Genomic DNA, 16,000 nt, shown 5'->3' with positions numbered 1-16,000 from the left:
TGAGCAAGGCCCAACCAAAATCTGTAAATGCCCACTCAGCAGCTCTGTGTGGGCATTTACAGATGTTAATGTCACTGAGGTAGGACCAACTACATTAGCTTCAGGCTCCACTAGTTAGAAAATCCTGGCTACGCCTCTGGGGCGCTGTACAGTCCTGGAAGTGGCTCTGAGGCCTATTGGACACTCCATGTGCCAGTGGACCTGAGGTTTGCGTAGGTGACGTATGAGGAGTGTCTGCGGGATTCTTGTCCAGCGCTCTGGATTGGTTTGTGATGCACTACTCACTAGGAAATCCTGGAATGCTCTCGGTTTCTGTGGTAGGTGGGCTGTGCAATCAGAGCAGGGGCGGGAGGGGTTGTGGGGAATAGAGCACCTACTCCCCTTCCTAAGTGCTTGCCTGTCCATGGGTTGTGGATGTCTTGCCTGCCTACACATGCAGTAGGAGGCACAGATATACGCAGGTACACATACGCAATAAAGTTCTGAAAGGCCGTTTGGAAATAGCGAAACATTTCCCCCATATTTCTGAAATGTCGGGAGACGTCATATTTCTTTCCTTTATTTTGCCACTTTCCATAGAAAGCAGAATTGTGATCAGTTACTCACCGCTGACGTCCAGTGGCTTTGTCTTCGGGGGTTCAGGAGCTAAAAGAATACAAAGCACATTTGAATTTTAAAAAGAGGAGTTGGCAATTGAGGGTAAAATGCGTGTGTCTGTGCTCAAATTGTCTGGCTAGCATAGAACCTATGAGAGTGGTGATGGAAGTATAAGTTCAGTGTGCAGATCCCCAAAATTCTTGTTAAAAGTCCATAAGACAAATGGATTTGGCTTCAAATCCGAATGTATTGGTCATTAGACAGCCGACACGTGTTTCGACCTCTCAGGTCGTTTTCAAGGCGTGATTCCAAATTAGTGATGAACAGATTAATATGTGAAGCAATCAGATTGTTACCCTCCAATGGGTGTACATATTTAGGATTAGATGGGTTGTCTGTAGCTGAATAGCTGATGTTTGTTCAGGGGTCAAAACCCCATAAGTGTTTGGCAGCAAATGAATTCACACTTTTAACAAGAATTTTGAGGATCTGCGCACTGAACTTATACTTCCATCACTACTCTCATACTTACATGTACTGGTGTTTACTAGGGGACGCCAGTGGAAGTGTATCATTGCAGCAGGCCATATCACCTTCCTATATCTGTGGTATCAACTAGCGCACAGACTAAACTACGACCCCCAGTCTCTCTACTTTAGCATAGAACCTAAGCAATCATGATAGCAAGACAAACATATTCTTCGACATCACCGGGTATTTCTAGCAAAGCATGTTTCCTTTCTCTTCCATGTCAATGTTTTAAAAGGCAGCAGACTCCTCACCCTCATTTTTAGGTCACATATATTCCTGCCTTGAGTTGTTTTCCACGTTTATTGGTTTCTGGTGTTAAACATTTATTTTTCTCCACACAACAAACCAATTTCCAAAAGCACGCCTTTATAACTTGCTGGTGTCAGCGGGAGATGGGCATACTTGATCACCTACGGTTTGCCTACTAGCTACTAACGGGGTCAAATTGGGTCGAGCTTCCCTTTAAGGACTTGCCAGGAAAGCTAGAGTAAACAGGCCACCCCATGGGACCAAGGGACACTAAAAAGCAGTATGCACACTGATGCCTGTATCTCTCAAAATAGCATTGGGCCTCATTACGACCCTGGCGGAGTGGGTTTACGCCAGCGTTATTCGCGGCGGACCCGTCCGCCCTACTACGAGTTCCCGTAGCGCCATGGAGCGTTTTCCGCCTGGTTTTTCCGGGCGGAGAAATCCATGGCGCTACGGGACCTTGTTGTTAATTACGCCACCGTATTTTACGGTGGCGTAATTAACGCCTTCCCCACTCCCATTATACCCTATGGGGCAAAAATGGGAATGGGGAAGGGTAAAATGGGGAATGGGGATTTACCGCCCCGCCAAGGTCGGAATGGGGCGGAAAATCCGCCAACCCCCATGGCGCTATCGGCAGCTTTCCGCCGTGCTCCATGGTGCATTTTGCACCGCGATTTCCGCCAGGGTCGTAATGAGGCCCATTGTGTGCAGGTTTGTGGGGGATGACTATGGGTAGGCCAATATGGGTGCCGCATAGATTCATTTCCTGAAGTCTTCATTTGACTGCGGTTAGGCAAACAGCTAGTTGCAGTGCCAAATGTGAGTACTAAATGAACACCGGAAGCAAGCCTGTCTGTTGTCCTAACACACTCTCACCCATCTCAAGACTGAAATGAAGGTGCAAAGAGCCTTTGTTATGATCTCCATCATAAAGGATTTGTGTAAGGCCTGCAACAAAATCAAATGGGCAACTTTTTGCAAGGAACTGCCTCTGAATACAAGCCTCGCACTTTGATGTTGAGGGTTCCTGCGGTCCAAATAGGGCTCTAAGAGCTGAGGAGTTTACTGCATGCTTCGAAACGTTGGGAGTGAAATCATTTTTTAGCAGTTAAAACAAGAAAAAACATGTTGTCAATAAGCAGCCATTGACTACAGCTTCAACTCACTGGAAATATAACAGGTTTCCATTGTGTGTGTTCAGTCTTCTGCAACGACCTAGATGTTTCACAACATATTAGCTTCAAAAGCTAAAATATGTGGGTCACCGTTGTCAAAACAACTTAAGCAACATCTACAGGTACGTGGGGGTTTTATGAAAACAGTATAACAGTGACCCAGGTTCTAGCTCAGCGTACCCGAGGACAACAAGTGAAAAGGCACGTTACTGAGAATTTAGATATTATTGGGAAGGTGACATACAGGAACACAAGCACCGCCAAGATGCACAGAGATAGTCACGAGTATGGTCCTTGTTGTTCAGATATTTTGAGATGAAAATTCCTATGTTATGATGAGAATGTACTGATGGCCATATAACATCGTAGAGCGAATTACCTGCCTAAGGTAAGGGGTTACATTTGGGCTTTGAAAGCATAATGATATTTCAGATGCCGCCCGTGATGCACACACTCCATTTTGCTCCTGAAGACTGCGGCAGCCATCTTAAACATGCAGGGATTACCAATAGGCTCTCCATAAAAATTGTCCTGCGATAGCTGAGCAATCCAGGCTGGGAGGCTGGAAGGGTCTGAATTCAGAACACTCCAAAGGCAGTATCACGCTTCTGTGCCATGATGTATCGTGAAATCCATACCCAGATGTGGAGTAAAAGGACATTCAACAATGCCAGTAACGTAATGTTCACTCCTTCAAGTTGACATTTTAACCTCTCTAGTTCAGCACATGTACACAGGGACTTGAAATGATATTCTGACCACGTCTGAATTCTGTGTGTGGAAACCGCCAAAGTCGCACAGTGTACTGTACCTTCAGCGATCATGTACTACTCAATAAGGATAGTCTAGCTGCTCTGCATAGGATTCTCTTAAGAACCTTGGCCATTCGCTTTACTTATCTTTTTCAATGTCGAGTGTTGTATACTGTATAATTGCCACGATGAATCCGATCAGTCCCAGCCAAACCCTACCCAGCCAAGAAACTCTCCTTTCTCTCCAACTCGTCTATAAACAAGTTCAGTAACCATGGAGCCACTGACACTGCCCAAGCCCACTTTCTATTGCTCCCACATGTTCTCTACACAGCTCTGTTACACACACTCTGCACAGATCTTCTTTTAAGACTATCAAAATCAAATAAATCCTAACATAAACTCAATTTGATAATAATGTTAGAGAACACTGCATCAGAAACATAACTGCGCATGGGTATACTAGCTTATGAGTGCAAGAAGGGACGACAGACTTAAATGTTAAATTGCGGTTTTGATGAGCTATCAAATTGAAAGAAACTGATTTTAAAAACGTTTGTGACTGTTCATCTCTAATGCTTTGGCCCACTTGAAGGTTTGTGGAATCGTAAACCCACTACTGGCATACACAATAGTAGGCCTCAGACCACCTATCAAGCAACACAAAGCAAAGCATTTGCAAAAGACAACTCACCAGCGATTCGGATGGCAGGAGATCCGTAGGCTCTCTCGTCTCCATATCCAAAGGTCAGGACCCCAAATGGAATATCTGGGAGTTTTATGGTGTGGCAGCTGAACCCACCGCCATAATCGAATTTTGCCCAAGAGTATTCAGTGCCTGGTATAGGTTTCCATGGGATTTTAGGAAGGGGCCTTGAATCGAAGGTGATTGCAGGTACTGATGGTGTCTTGGCTATGAGGACAACATAGTTTACTTCAGAGTGGGGCTGTCCAAGAATTTTATAGGATGTGCCATAGTAAGAAGTGTGAGGGATGTTCATTAGGAAGGGATGGATTGTCTTTTGTTCTGCTGTACCACCGGCACCGTAGCAGAGAACCTGGATAGGGGAACTGGCTGAGATGGAGAGGCTTACGTCCCCTTTGAGTTCAATTGGCATTACCTGTCCAGCTTTCAAGTTTTCTCTCATCTTGCTTCCATCTAGCTGGTATTCCAGACGTGTATTTTTGGAAGCCGTCACAAATACTGTGCTTGATAGACCATATGAGTTCATGGATGGGACAAGGAATGTTGTCCCCCAGCGAGAAACGGGCAGGAGCGCCTCCGATACATGGCTGCATTTTTTATCTTCTCCAGAACAGCTGTGCCCACTGACCACAATGACAGGGTTGGAAGAGATTATTCTAGAACCCGACATGTCGCTTTTGCTTTGTAGCTGAATTGCTTCGAAGGGTGCAAGTTCGATGTTAAGTTGGCTGCCTGCTTTGTAATTCTTTTGTTTATATTGTACATCCCCTGTCACATAGACTATGACTTTGGTAGTGCCTTGGTAATTTGTGATGGAGAACTCCTTCCATTCTGATGCTGGCCCCCAGGGTGGCGTCACCACATAATATTCATTTCCACACTCACTGACAGGCGGCTGTATTGTGATGTCACCACTGCCTCCTTTATAGTTCAATGACATAACTGATATAACTTTGTCCGCTTTTACGATAACTGATGAGGTAGAAGTACTGCTTCCTAGTAACTCAACGGGTTTCGAGATTGGGATGGAAAGTGTCTGTCCCTGTTCCAAAACAAATTCCTTTTTGAAGTTGGACTTGTTTATGGTGATGGAAACAGTAGTTGCAGGAAAGTAAGCAGTTACCAGGAGATCAAACCTTAGAGCTTCCTTTTGGTTACGGTTTTGTAGGCAGGTAATGATGAATTCCAGGCCCAGTGGCCCCGATGGCTGGGTACCTGAAACAATGAGAAGAGAAACAGAGAGTGAACTCTAAATCTAGGCGTGTGGTCTGATCCCCCCCCTCTTCCACTTTCTAAAGCATTCTTTTGGAGAAGAACCTAAGGATAAGGAGTGGGAGCACTGCTCGACAAGTTACCGGAGGGATCTTGATCTTGAGATCATCATCTCCTAATGATGGTGGTGCTCCTAAATGTATTATGGGAACCTGCGATTTAGACAGCTGAACTCATCATTCATTACAACAATGGAAGGTAGGTTGCCCAATGGAAACAATTGGTCAAAGGAGGGACCTAAATACTGCAACCAGGATGATGCTACTCCCCTCCCAATAATCCACATGAATTGACAGTTCAGTCCTTACTCACCATTCTACCTTGAGAATGCTCGCTCACAAGTTGCAACATATCCAACAGTCTTTCCTCCACTGATGCTTGACAACCTCCTTGACATATATTCCTAAGCCTGGTAAATACAGGTTTGTGAAGTCAGATGATGTTATATCGCAAGGTGGTGAGCTGCCATCATCTCTTAGCCTTGTTTTGCACTCTCGGCTTCGCTGCTATAGGCTCATGGCTCTGGTGCAAGCTGCTCACAACATTTACAGTCCCATGAGCTCGGGTTGCAGTGTCGCATTAGAAGCGTGGATCTAATTGGCTGCCTCTACGTTTGGCATTTCACTTCTCCAAGAGCACAGTGATGCATATTATCTACCAAATATATGGGTACATGAGCAAGATTTTGGCCATTGTATCTGTGTAAAGAGACCAACTGTGCAAATCATGCACTCATCAAGGGTGTGCTACTGCGTATGAGGGGAAAAGAGGAACACCTGTAGGTTTCCCTGGGCAGGTTTGACTGAGCAGACCATATTTTCCATTTGGACTAGAGAGGCATATTTTAGGGCATACATTAAGTAGAAGGAGAGGAGAGCACCATTCTAAAATGTGTCGGAAGGACATTCCATGTGGGTGAACCAGTAGCCACACTCGATCTACCTCCTGATGTTACCTTCAGTAGCAGATGATACAGCTTGAAAGCAATAGAAGTGTTTTACGGAAGTCATCTGAGAAACTGTACTAGCATCCATCTGTGTTGTACATAGCTGCCCAGAAGATGCAGTAAAATGGTGGTCATAAGTGAGTGCCACGCATCTGGTTGCACCTCTCCACCTCATAATAATAATTCTTGGAGGGCATGTTTGCAGCTGTTAGAATACCCTTATAGAATACCATTGAAATATCCTTTCTATACCTTATATACCCTTTATTTATCGTGTATATGTTCCCCTAGCTTATCCGGCTTTGACAGCTTGGGGAATATTTGTTTAGTCGTATGCTGTCTCGATACTCTTGCATGTATACAAAATGTCGCACCCTTCATTTTCTGTTATAGGAGGGTCTGTGATGTGACAGGGCAATGATGTATTAAACATAACTCACAGACTACCCCCTCCTTCTGTTCTTTGAAACTAAGGGAAACAGGAAGGTAGTACTTAGTTCCTCTCTTTTTGTTTTCTGTCCTCTCTCATTACAGATGCTCGTGAATAATAAGAACAGCGGTGAAACATCTTTCTTTGTTTGTTAAGATTCCTTGCTATACTAACCCTTGATTGATGAAATAATAGTATGCATTTCATTATGTACTGTTTGTTGATGTGATATGTTTTTTATATAAAACTCTCCCCACAAAGGAGTTGTCAATGTGAATAAATCAGTTGATTTTTAGTATAAAAAAAAAAGACACCAGGGTCTGGGATTTTTTATTGTGCGTGAATGTATACATCAGCACATATGAGCTAATTTTGCCCTTAAGCCACAAAGAACAGGAGGAGGGGGTAGTCTGTGATTCATGTTCAGTACATCATCGATACTCTTGCATACAGGCTATTGTTTGTGCCCAAGTGTGGATGTGCTTTTTATTGGAGCCAAGTCGAGCCTGTGAAGCAGAGGCCCTCTGTGTACCTGGCTGGAGAATCCCAACCAAGAGTGTACTAATGTGGCTGTAATCCCTTGCATCAGGGTGTTATTCTGCACGCACCAGACATTCAAGGCGAGTATGGAGTTTGGGGAAGTAAAGGGTGGAGGGCACAGGTGCCAATACACACACTAGAAATATGATGCAGGTGAGCTCACTGGGGATTGACAGTGGAGGGTCAGTTTTGGGTGCTGGGGAGGGCACACTGGGGCAAGGTGGAGACAGAAAAGGAACCCCAGCTACATCTCCTGCACTGTTACATGCTTTAAATGAAGAATATTCGGGAGACCAATTTAGTGATCATAAAAGGATGTACTTAAGAAACCCCCATTCAATAGCAATGATTGGGACCAGCTCAGATGCTACTAGATTATGGAAAAATAAAGTTAAATATAGAGTTCTTTGGACTGCTGCAAGGCCAACCCTGTGCCAAAATCGGAGGCAGAGAAAACCCTGCAGGATTGCAGTGACAAAAATAAGATTGGAACAAGGTAACCACGTTCATATCCGTGGGGAGCGGTGGGCGGTTGGCTCCTAGTGATATCAGTCTTCTCCTACACGGCCTATGTAAAGGAGAAAGCAGAAGCAGTCTGCAATCCTCTTCAAGTCGTCTCCACATGCTCAAAATAGTGCTTGCAATAGAGGATAGCGTGCTAGACCAAGTTTAGAACAAGATAAGCATGTTTTTAACTTTCGGGAAGCGGGGGGCAGCTGGCTCTGATTTCTACCACACAACAGATCAAAAGGTGGTGGTGGCATTAAGACGCTGACCAGCCTGCCTGCCATGCTGGAACAAGTGACAGACGATAGCACTCCTCAAGAGTCATCCTACAGAAGGGGATACCTTGCCCGTTATGAGTTAATGGTATCTATACCTCATACCTTATGGACCTTTAGTAATTGTCACTAAGACCTTTATGAGTACTACGACACTACTGGTGAAAGCAGGTAATATTTGAAAATGACGTCTGTTTTTACCAAACATCCGAAAAAAAATTGTATCCCATATGCACTAGCCACTGAATGCAAATAGAAAAATAGAAGAAAAACAATGCTTGTAGTAAGAACCACGTGCAGATTTTCTCAAATCCCCTGAACACAAAATGAGAGGCCATCTATTGAATAAACATGAAGCAACACAATAGAGGCTTTGTCAAAAGTAACTTTTAATGGGTATGAAAACAAGAAGACGAATTTCCAGTAGAAAGGGAGGTTGGAATAAACTCAGAATAAGTACTAAAGGGTTGCTAGCAGAAGTCAGAACACGCCCAGTCAATTGTAACTGATGTTCTACCATGATGCCGGAAACAACAGAACAACAAATTGTCTCTGCCATTGATCAGGCCAAGGTTTAAGACTCAAGTGGACACTGAGTGTGAGAATGCTTCTATACTGGGTTCAGTAAAAGTAAGCATGGCGCAAGAGGCTGAAAAGACAAGACAAGGCTACCTATGAAAATCCTCAATCCAAAAGGTCAACAACTTTATACAAATGAAAACAGATCAAGCTCACCCATCACCAACGAAAACCTGTGAAAGCTGAAGGCAAACCAGAGTTTCCAGGTAGTGGGAATTTCTACAACTAGAATGTATAACTTTGGGATTTTCGAACGAAAGGAGCAGAATATTTCTTAACAGCTCTCTGCGGACAAAGAGGGCTCGTGGAGGGGAAAGCAGCTTCTAAATCCGACTATTTTCAAAGGTCTCCCCTAAACTGGGTGGATCATACTGAATTGAATCAAGATAGTAGGAATTGGGGTCACACCAGAGTGAGATGTATGCAAAGTCAATTTTTTGCACAAGGGTAACTCTGGAGTAGATTTAGGGGTTTCTGGTAGAGCCTCAAATTCTACCAACACATCTCTTTCAGGCTACTCAGCTCCCCATCCTTACCATTAGGAGGACAACCTGAAAGGACAAGTAAAACAAGAGGATACACCAAGTCGTGATTCTTGTCTCAGACACTTGGGTATTGGTTGTTGATGCAAAAACGGTGTTGAGCCATACTTCTATTGCCAGTCGTAATAGATTTGGAGTTGTGGGCCAATATGATAAGGACAGAAATAAACCCTGAGACATCAGACCACCAGAAGACCTTACTCTTAGCTGATGAAATACAGGATGTTGCTGATATCGAACTAGGTTCAGGGAGAATGGAATCAGTGAAAGCAGATGCCAGGAATAATCACCTACCTGATATGACATACACATATTGTAACGGTTTCGAAACTGGGAAAACTGGGAAACATCATGATTTGTCCCAAGCCTGTGCCTTTTCTCACTTATAAAGTGCAATTCTAACATTTTCACTAAATAAACAGTAGTCCAAATTGAGTTAAAGGGAAAAGGACACAGGAGGATTAAGAAGGCTTCATAATTAACCAGGGCGTAACTACACTTATACACTCTTTTGATCATGTCACAGCCGCAAATTGTTTTTTTGCAATTCTAGTCTTTGGAGTGGAGAAGGAGTATGACATGGTATACACGACATATAAAATATTGTAGGGTCCCACAGTCATGTGCTGGGTTTGGATGAAATATAAGACGACTTAATGGACACATCTATCCAAATTCTAAAGCAGCAACACCTGGATTTGCAATGCTTGGATACTCTTCCATTCCCAAATAACACAATATGCACGGCTGCGCTACTCCTTTCCGCAATCCCTTTTCACTTGGCAATAAAGCCTTTGACCAACTCATGATAATAGATCAAGTGACTATGGGGTTTCTACATTAAACAGGAATCCTTAAAGATTAGACTATATGCAGATGACATCCTGATATATTCAGCTGTCGGGATGAGCTGGTTGGATTAATTCATTCTCTTTTACCAGATTACCATAAAGTCGTCAGTGTAAATCTAGTGACGGAAAGTCAGAGCAAATGGCATGAAATATCACAAGCTGCAATGCAGTGTTAAGAAGCTGTCTACCTATTTAGTAGAACAGATCAGCCAGGATTGGCATATGCTATGTAAAGTGAACATTTTGTAACAGAAGTTAAAATGCATCTCTTCTGCTGGGATAATCTCCCCAAAACTATTGTAGTGAATATTAAAGTCACCAAAAAGTCTTTTCCTGCCAGGTTTATGTCCCTTTTTTGTCAACACCAAGGAAGTTAAATAGGTTCTCCGCAGAAAAAAACGAGAATGTGTGTGATATGGGGAAGAACGTGCAAATGTGCTGTTTTAGGTGGCAATGTTTGAGAGAAATTCTGACTTGTCTTTTTTCGAGGGGGTATGGGATATAATAGTAGTATGGTGGGTATTGCAGGGGGTCTCCCTCGCATATATATGTGGTATAAAGGGGTTAAAAAAAGAAAGAAAAAGTCTGCAGTTTCGCCCATCGGAATTCTGGGGGTCGCAGTAATCACATCGATCCGTGCTGATTGATTGATTGATTGTTAAGCTATTGATAATGCCTACACACAAGTGTTTCAAGGCACAATCAGGTAAATGAGGGGAACAAAGGAGAGACAAGACAAACAATCTTAGTAGGCCTAGTATCATTTAGATCTTGCAAGTGCGCAGACAAGAAGTGCAGGGGAGGGGAAGGGAAGAAGTGCACCCAGAGCAGGATGACCCTGAGATAAGTGCAAGGAGGGCAGGGGCTTCACTAAGGAATCACACCCAGGTACTGCATGGACGGCCAGGAGGTAGTGGAGGAAGATTATAAAAATATTAGTGTTCAATGTTTTTTCATTTAATGTATTTACTGGATTCTGAAAGAATTACTTTATATTGTAATTAAGGAGGGTTATATTTATATTTTTATATGTGAGGACATTACTTTTTGAGACACACATTGTTAATGTAGTAATGGAATTTGTTTGATTAAATATTATTTGATAAATGAATAAATGTTGATCATTTTTGGAAGGGTTTAATACCCATATGGAGTGTGCTGTGTTTTCCATACTTTGGTCTAGAAATACTACATTTTGTTTGTGCCCCCTATTTTGAAAAAAAAACAGTTTTTATGAAATACCATATGCAGTCTTTACATTTGATTGCATAGGAGACCAACAGGGGGCACAGGTAATATGGCTGCCTGAGTGCTCATCTGTGTCCAACATTTCTCATTATAAGATTATTTCCCTTCATTAGAGGGGAAATTGTGGTTGAGGCCGGTGTTCGAGGGCCTTGAAGATGAGGCAGAGCCAGTGAGAGGGACTCAGTCACCAACAACATAACTGCGCGGTTGAGGAGTCAGCACCAGGTGAAGTCCACCAGATAGTGCTGAAGCCAGAAAGTGGAGCATTGAGTATGATCACTGGAAATAGTCTGATGCTCAGGAACAGCCAAACATATTAACTGTGTCATTTCAGGCCCTGTTTGGCAGCATTGGGAATGAGGCAGCCAACCCATTGGAATAGTGTGGTCAGTTCTGGTGAGGTCCTAAGTACCTGTGGCAGTGAATTGAGTTGGAACGGCCCAGTGGAGGATGACTGTCCCTCGGATAGGTGGAGAAAGGCATAGGGGAGATTATACAGATTACTGACAACTCTTATTAGAGATCATTTATTTGGGCTCTACTGTACACAGAATGGTGATCTTCACTGTTGACTACCCAACGTGTCTGGCGAACTCAGGTGGGAAACAATACACAACATGCTTGTTGCCAGGGAGTTTGAAAGGAGATGAGAACGTTTGAAGGTGAGCCTACTGAGTTCACCAGTGGTAAGGGAAAGGCTCACTTGTAGGACTGCTGGAGTAGCAATAGCAGAGTGTAAATGGAAGCTGCCCAAGCTTGTGTGCAAATTACCTCTTGGTCCAATAAAGGTTATGTCGAATGTGCAAGCCCAAGAAGGAGGCTCAGGGAAAAATGGGGATAAAGATTGGTTGACAGGACATTATGGACATACTGTTGGAAATTAGGGTGATGAGAGCATACATCCAATTATCAATTTTGGAACTAAGGGGGGAAATTGAGAAGGTGGATGACAGGGTGGAGTCTCTGGAGAATAACCAGTTATCCGCTGATCTATTGGAGCTGAAATGTGCAAAGAGAATAGATGAAGTGGACAGACAGAAAGGGGCTGTTGAGGAGGAAATGAAAAGATTAGCAAACAGCTCTGTGATACAACAATGAGTGATTGGTAGATATAGACAGAGCATGTGAGGCTGGGGCTGAGAAGCAGGGAAAAGGAAAGTTTGATGGGTAACGTGGGCAGAGAAACTGTGGATATGGTGACTCATGCAGAATGGGAAGGATCCTCAAGGGGTGCAATGTGTCCTCTCTAAATGTTAAGGGTTTGAACATATCATGAAAGCAGTCATTTTTTGAAGAGCAAATTCAAGAAATTCTCGCTGCATATATTTATAATCCAAGAGATGCATTTCAAAGATGCAAGGAGAAAGAATTGAAAATAAAAGCAATAGGCAAATCCTTTTGTGCTTTGCAGTATACTAGAAGGCAGGCGTTGGGATTATGTTGGAAAGGGAATTAAGCTGGAAAGAATTAAGGTCCTCAGAGCATGAGAGAACAGGCTGTTTATTTAAGTTTGGTATGTTGTGCTTAAATGTACTAGGAACATGTTTTGCTCACAAGCAGTACCAAAGTGAATGTGTTCAGAGGATAATGGAAAAATGTGATACTTTGGTCAAAGGGTTTGCGATCCTAGGTGGGGATTTCAATGAAGTAATACATGGAAGTCTGGATAGGATGATGGCTGGGTTCAGCCTCTCGTTGCAAAGGTATGATGGGTTGACATGTGGGGCGTTACCATGCAATCAGAGAAGGTATATAGAAGGAGCCACAAAACATTAAAAGACAACCCTGAAAATGTAAAGAAAAATACTTTACAACCAAGATTGGATTGAAATCATGGAGGCAGCTACCAATTATAAATTGTATGGGAAGTACTGCAGGGAATTCAGAAGCCGAGGAATAATCCCTCTATACTGAAATTCACATCAGATAAAGCATGCACTCAATTTCTCAGGTTACGACTAAATCTTTTACCAACAAGTGAAGTGCTGAAGGCCAGAAAACCTAAGGCACACAGGGACTAACATTGTAGACTCTACACTCACTCGTTGGAATCCCTGCACCATCTGACCATGAACTGCCGGGGAGTTGGGGACGTAAGTTCCAACTTGTTGGGAACATTCTTCTTGGACTATCACACTCTAACAAAAAAAAAACATTTGGACCCAGTTGATGTTAGGGACTAGGATCTCAGTAACATTTGCCTTACTGGAATGTGTTGCGATCATCTTTGACAAAATCGACAAAATCGATGTAGCCTCTAAATGAACGTCAGGTCTGGTTGAAATGTCTTAATAAGCAACTGTTGTGGCTACATGGGGAGGGCTGCTGTACTTTTTTTCTTTTTTTGCCTCGTTCAATTGTGTTTGTGTTTTCTTTTTTTTTCTTCTCTTTTTTCCTCCTTGATTTTCTCTATTCAAAATGTTTACATTTTGAGTAAAAAAGCTGAAAGGTTTAAGGTAAAAAAAAAAAATTAAAAAAAAATATACCTTATTTTACCAAGTGCATCTGAGCTACTCCCATGTAGATGATTTTCTGGTCGAGGATTATCAGGAGTGAAACATGGATTGAATAGAGGTTGGGATGATAACATGGTCGGTGTATGAAACAGTTCAGGTGCAGGTGAATCATTCCCAGGAAGAAAGAGGGCAAAGAGGTGGCAGTGTATTGAAGAGACACAATATTTAAAACAGTTTTTGAGCGGAAAATGGAGGGATATTTTGAAATAAATGCTACAAAAGGAAGATGGTATGAGATGCGGCCAAATTGGATTTTAGAGGGCTTATCATCAAGGACGGGGCTAAAGGAGAAAGGAGGTGGGCAGAAAAGGAGAAATTAAGTTGAGGAAAGAGGTTTGGGAGGCCAAATCGGAAGTAAGATCCCAGAAGAGGCCTGACCTGATGTTAGAGGGAAGGATTAAGGGCCTATGGGGGAATTGGGAGATATATTGGTCGAGAAACATACTGAAAGTTAACCTTTCTGAAATGGAAATATTACAAAAAAGGAGAAAAATTGGATACACGGCTTGCTCTGAAGTTGACGAAATGGGGAACGGGATGGAAGGTAGCTAAACTGAGGGATGAAGATGCAGTGAGGAAAGAGGGATTCAGAGAGGTAGGTGAACATTTTGCTAGTGTTTCTGAAAAATTATGTTCAACAGACATCTGATCCCAAAAGGGTCAACCAGGCAAATACCTAAACCCCTCAGGCTCTGTAAGATCACAAGTGAGAGATTGCAACGATTGGAAGTCTGCATAACAGAGTTCAAAGTTAAAATGTTGGTAAAAGGGATAAAAACAGGGAAGACTCCCGGTAATGATGGGCATTCAATTCAGTTCTACGATATCTTGTAAGATTATTTGCCCTGAATGTTGCTGATGGTTTTTAACATGGTGCTGGATAGTGATAAGTGTTGACCTTCATTTCTAGAATCCATTATCTTGGTTAATCCCAAAGAAGGTTGGTGCTCTAAGAGATGTCCATTCTAAGGACCACTATGGCTCCTAAATGTTGATTTGAAAATATTTACACAGGTGTTGTCAATGAGATTGATTATGGTGCTTTCTAATCTGGTACATTCTGATCAGGTTGGTTTTGTTCCAAGGTGGCAGGCGGCCGATGATAACAGGAAGACAGTGGGCCTCATTACATGGTAGGCGGTAAGGGTTTACCGGTACTGGTATTTTACCGGTACCGGTAAATCCTTACCGCCTTACCACGAGGTCCCTTTGCGGGTTGGGGAATTTAACGCCTGCTTTTTGCAGGCGTTAAAAACCAACCCGCAAAGGGACCCAGGGAGCTAATTACGGTACAGCAATTTGTGGTGCTGTAATTATCGCCTTCCCCATTCCCATTATGCTCTAAGGTGCAAAAATGGGAATCGGGAAGGGCAATGGTGGAAGGGGGAATTACCGCCCCGCCAACCTTGGAATGGGGCGGTAATTCCCCTTTCCACCAAGGCGGTGCCAGTATTTTACCGGCATGAACCATGGCGCTAATAGCGCCATGGTTCTCCGCCTACCATGTAATGAGGCCTAGTGAATTTAATGGACCATGCCAAAGAGCTAAAAACAATGTGGTGGCCCTTTCCATTGATGCAAAAAGGCTTTTGGTGTTGTAGAATTGCAATTCTTGTAGGTGATCATAGAAGCATATGATTTTGGGCAGATTTGGATAAAAGATGGAAAGAGGACATTCTGATCTGAGAGCTGTGGTTAGGGGCAATGGGGTCTCCTCCCAGTAAAACAGATTATGGCGGGGGACGAGGCAGGGGCAATCTCTCTTCCCACTACTGTTTGTCTTAGTGATTGAGCTGTTAGGTGAAGCAATTTGTAGGGCTGAAGGAATGACAGTATACCACTTAAAGGATAGGAGTACAATGCTGGTTTGTTTGCAGGTGATGTGCTGCTATTCATCTACAGAACAGCATTCTCTTTGAAGGAGTTATTAAGGGTGATTGACATGAACGGGGTCCGACAGTTTGCAAAATAAATGTCAAAAAGTTATGGCTCCTCCCATAGTGTCTGAACAAACTGAGTATGGTGGATGACGTGAAAGGCTTCCCCGTCAAGATATGAATGGACAACATTAAATATATGGCTCTCTATTTGGAAAACAATTTAAGCAGACTGTTCAAGTGGACTGAAGTAAGACCTGCAGAGGAGGAGCACTTTGGGATTGGGGCATATGGGTAGAGAGTATACTGTCAAGATGAACGTGTTAATCATATTGCACTTCCTCTTCCCTGTACTACGAATATTGGTACTAGCACAATTTTGGGGGGACATTAAGACCATG

General features: G+C 43.1%; 1 protein-coding gene across 1 annotated transcript in view; it reads right to left on the bottom strand.

Moving 5' to 3' along the window:
- The window catches only part of LOC138451173 (uncharacterized), a 190,044-nt gene that overhangs the window by 141,956 nt on the left and 32,088 nt on the right, over nucleotides 1-16,000 (bottom strand). The window contains exons 5-6 of the mRNA XM_069604890.1: nucleotides 4,005-5,231; nucleotides 607-645 (exon numbers count right to left, since the gene is read on the bottom strand). Coding sequence (XP_069460991.1) covers nucleotides 607-645; nucleotides 4,005-5,231 — 1,266 coding nt within the window. The remainder of the gene's footprint in view (nucleotides 1-606; nucleotides 646-4,004; nucleotides 5,232-16,000) is intronic.

Source organism: Ambystoma mexicanum, chromosome 1p, assembly GCF_040938575.1.
Source record: "Ambystoma mexicanum isolate Mex_15411 chromosome 1p, UKY_AmexF1_1, whole genome shotgun sequence".
NCBI classification, from domain to species: domain Eukaryota; kingdom Metazoa; phylum Chordata; class Amphibia; order Caudata; family Ambystomatidae; genus Ambystoma; species Ambystoma mexicanum.
Note: the sequence above shows the minus strand (reverse complement) of the source record. Positions and strands in the feature narration are given on the sequence as shown.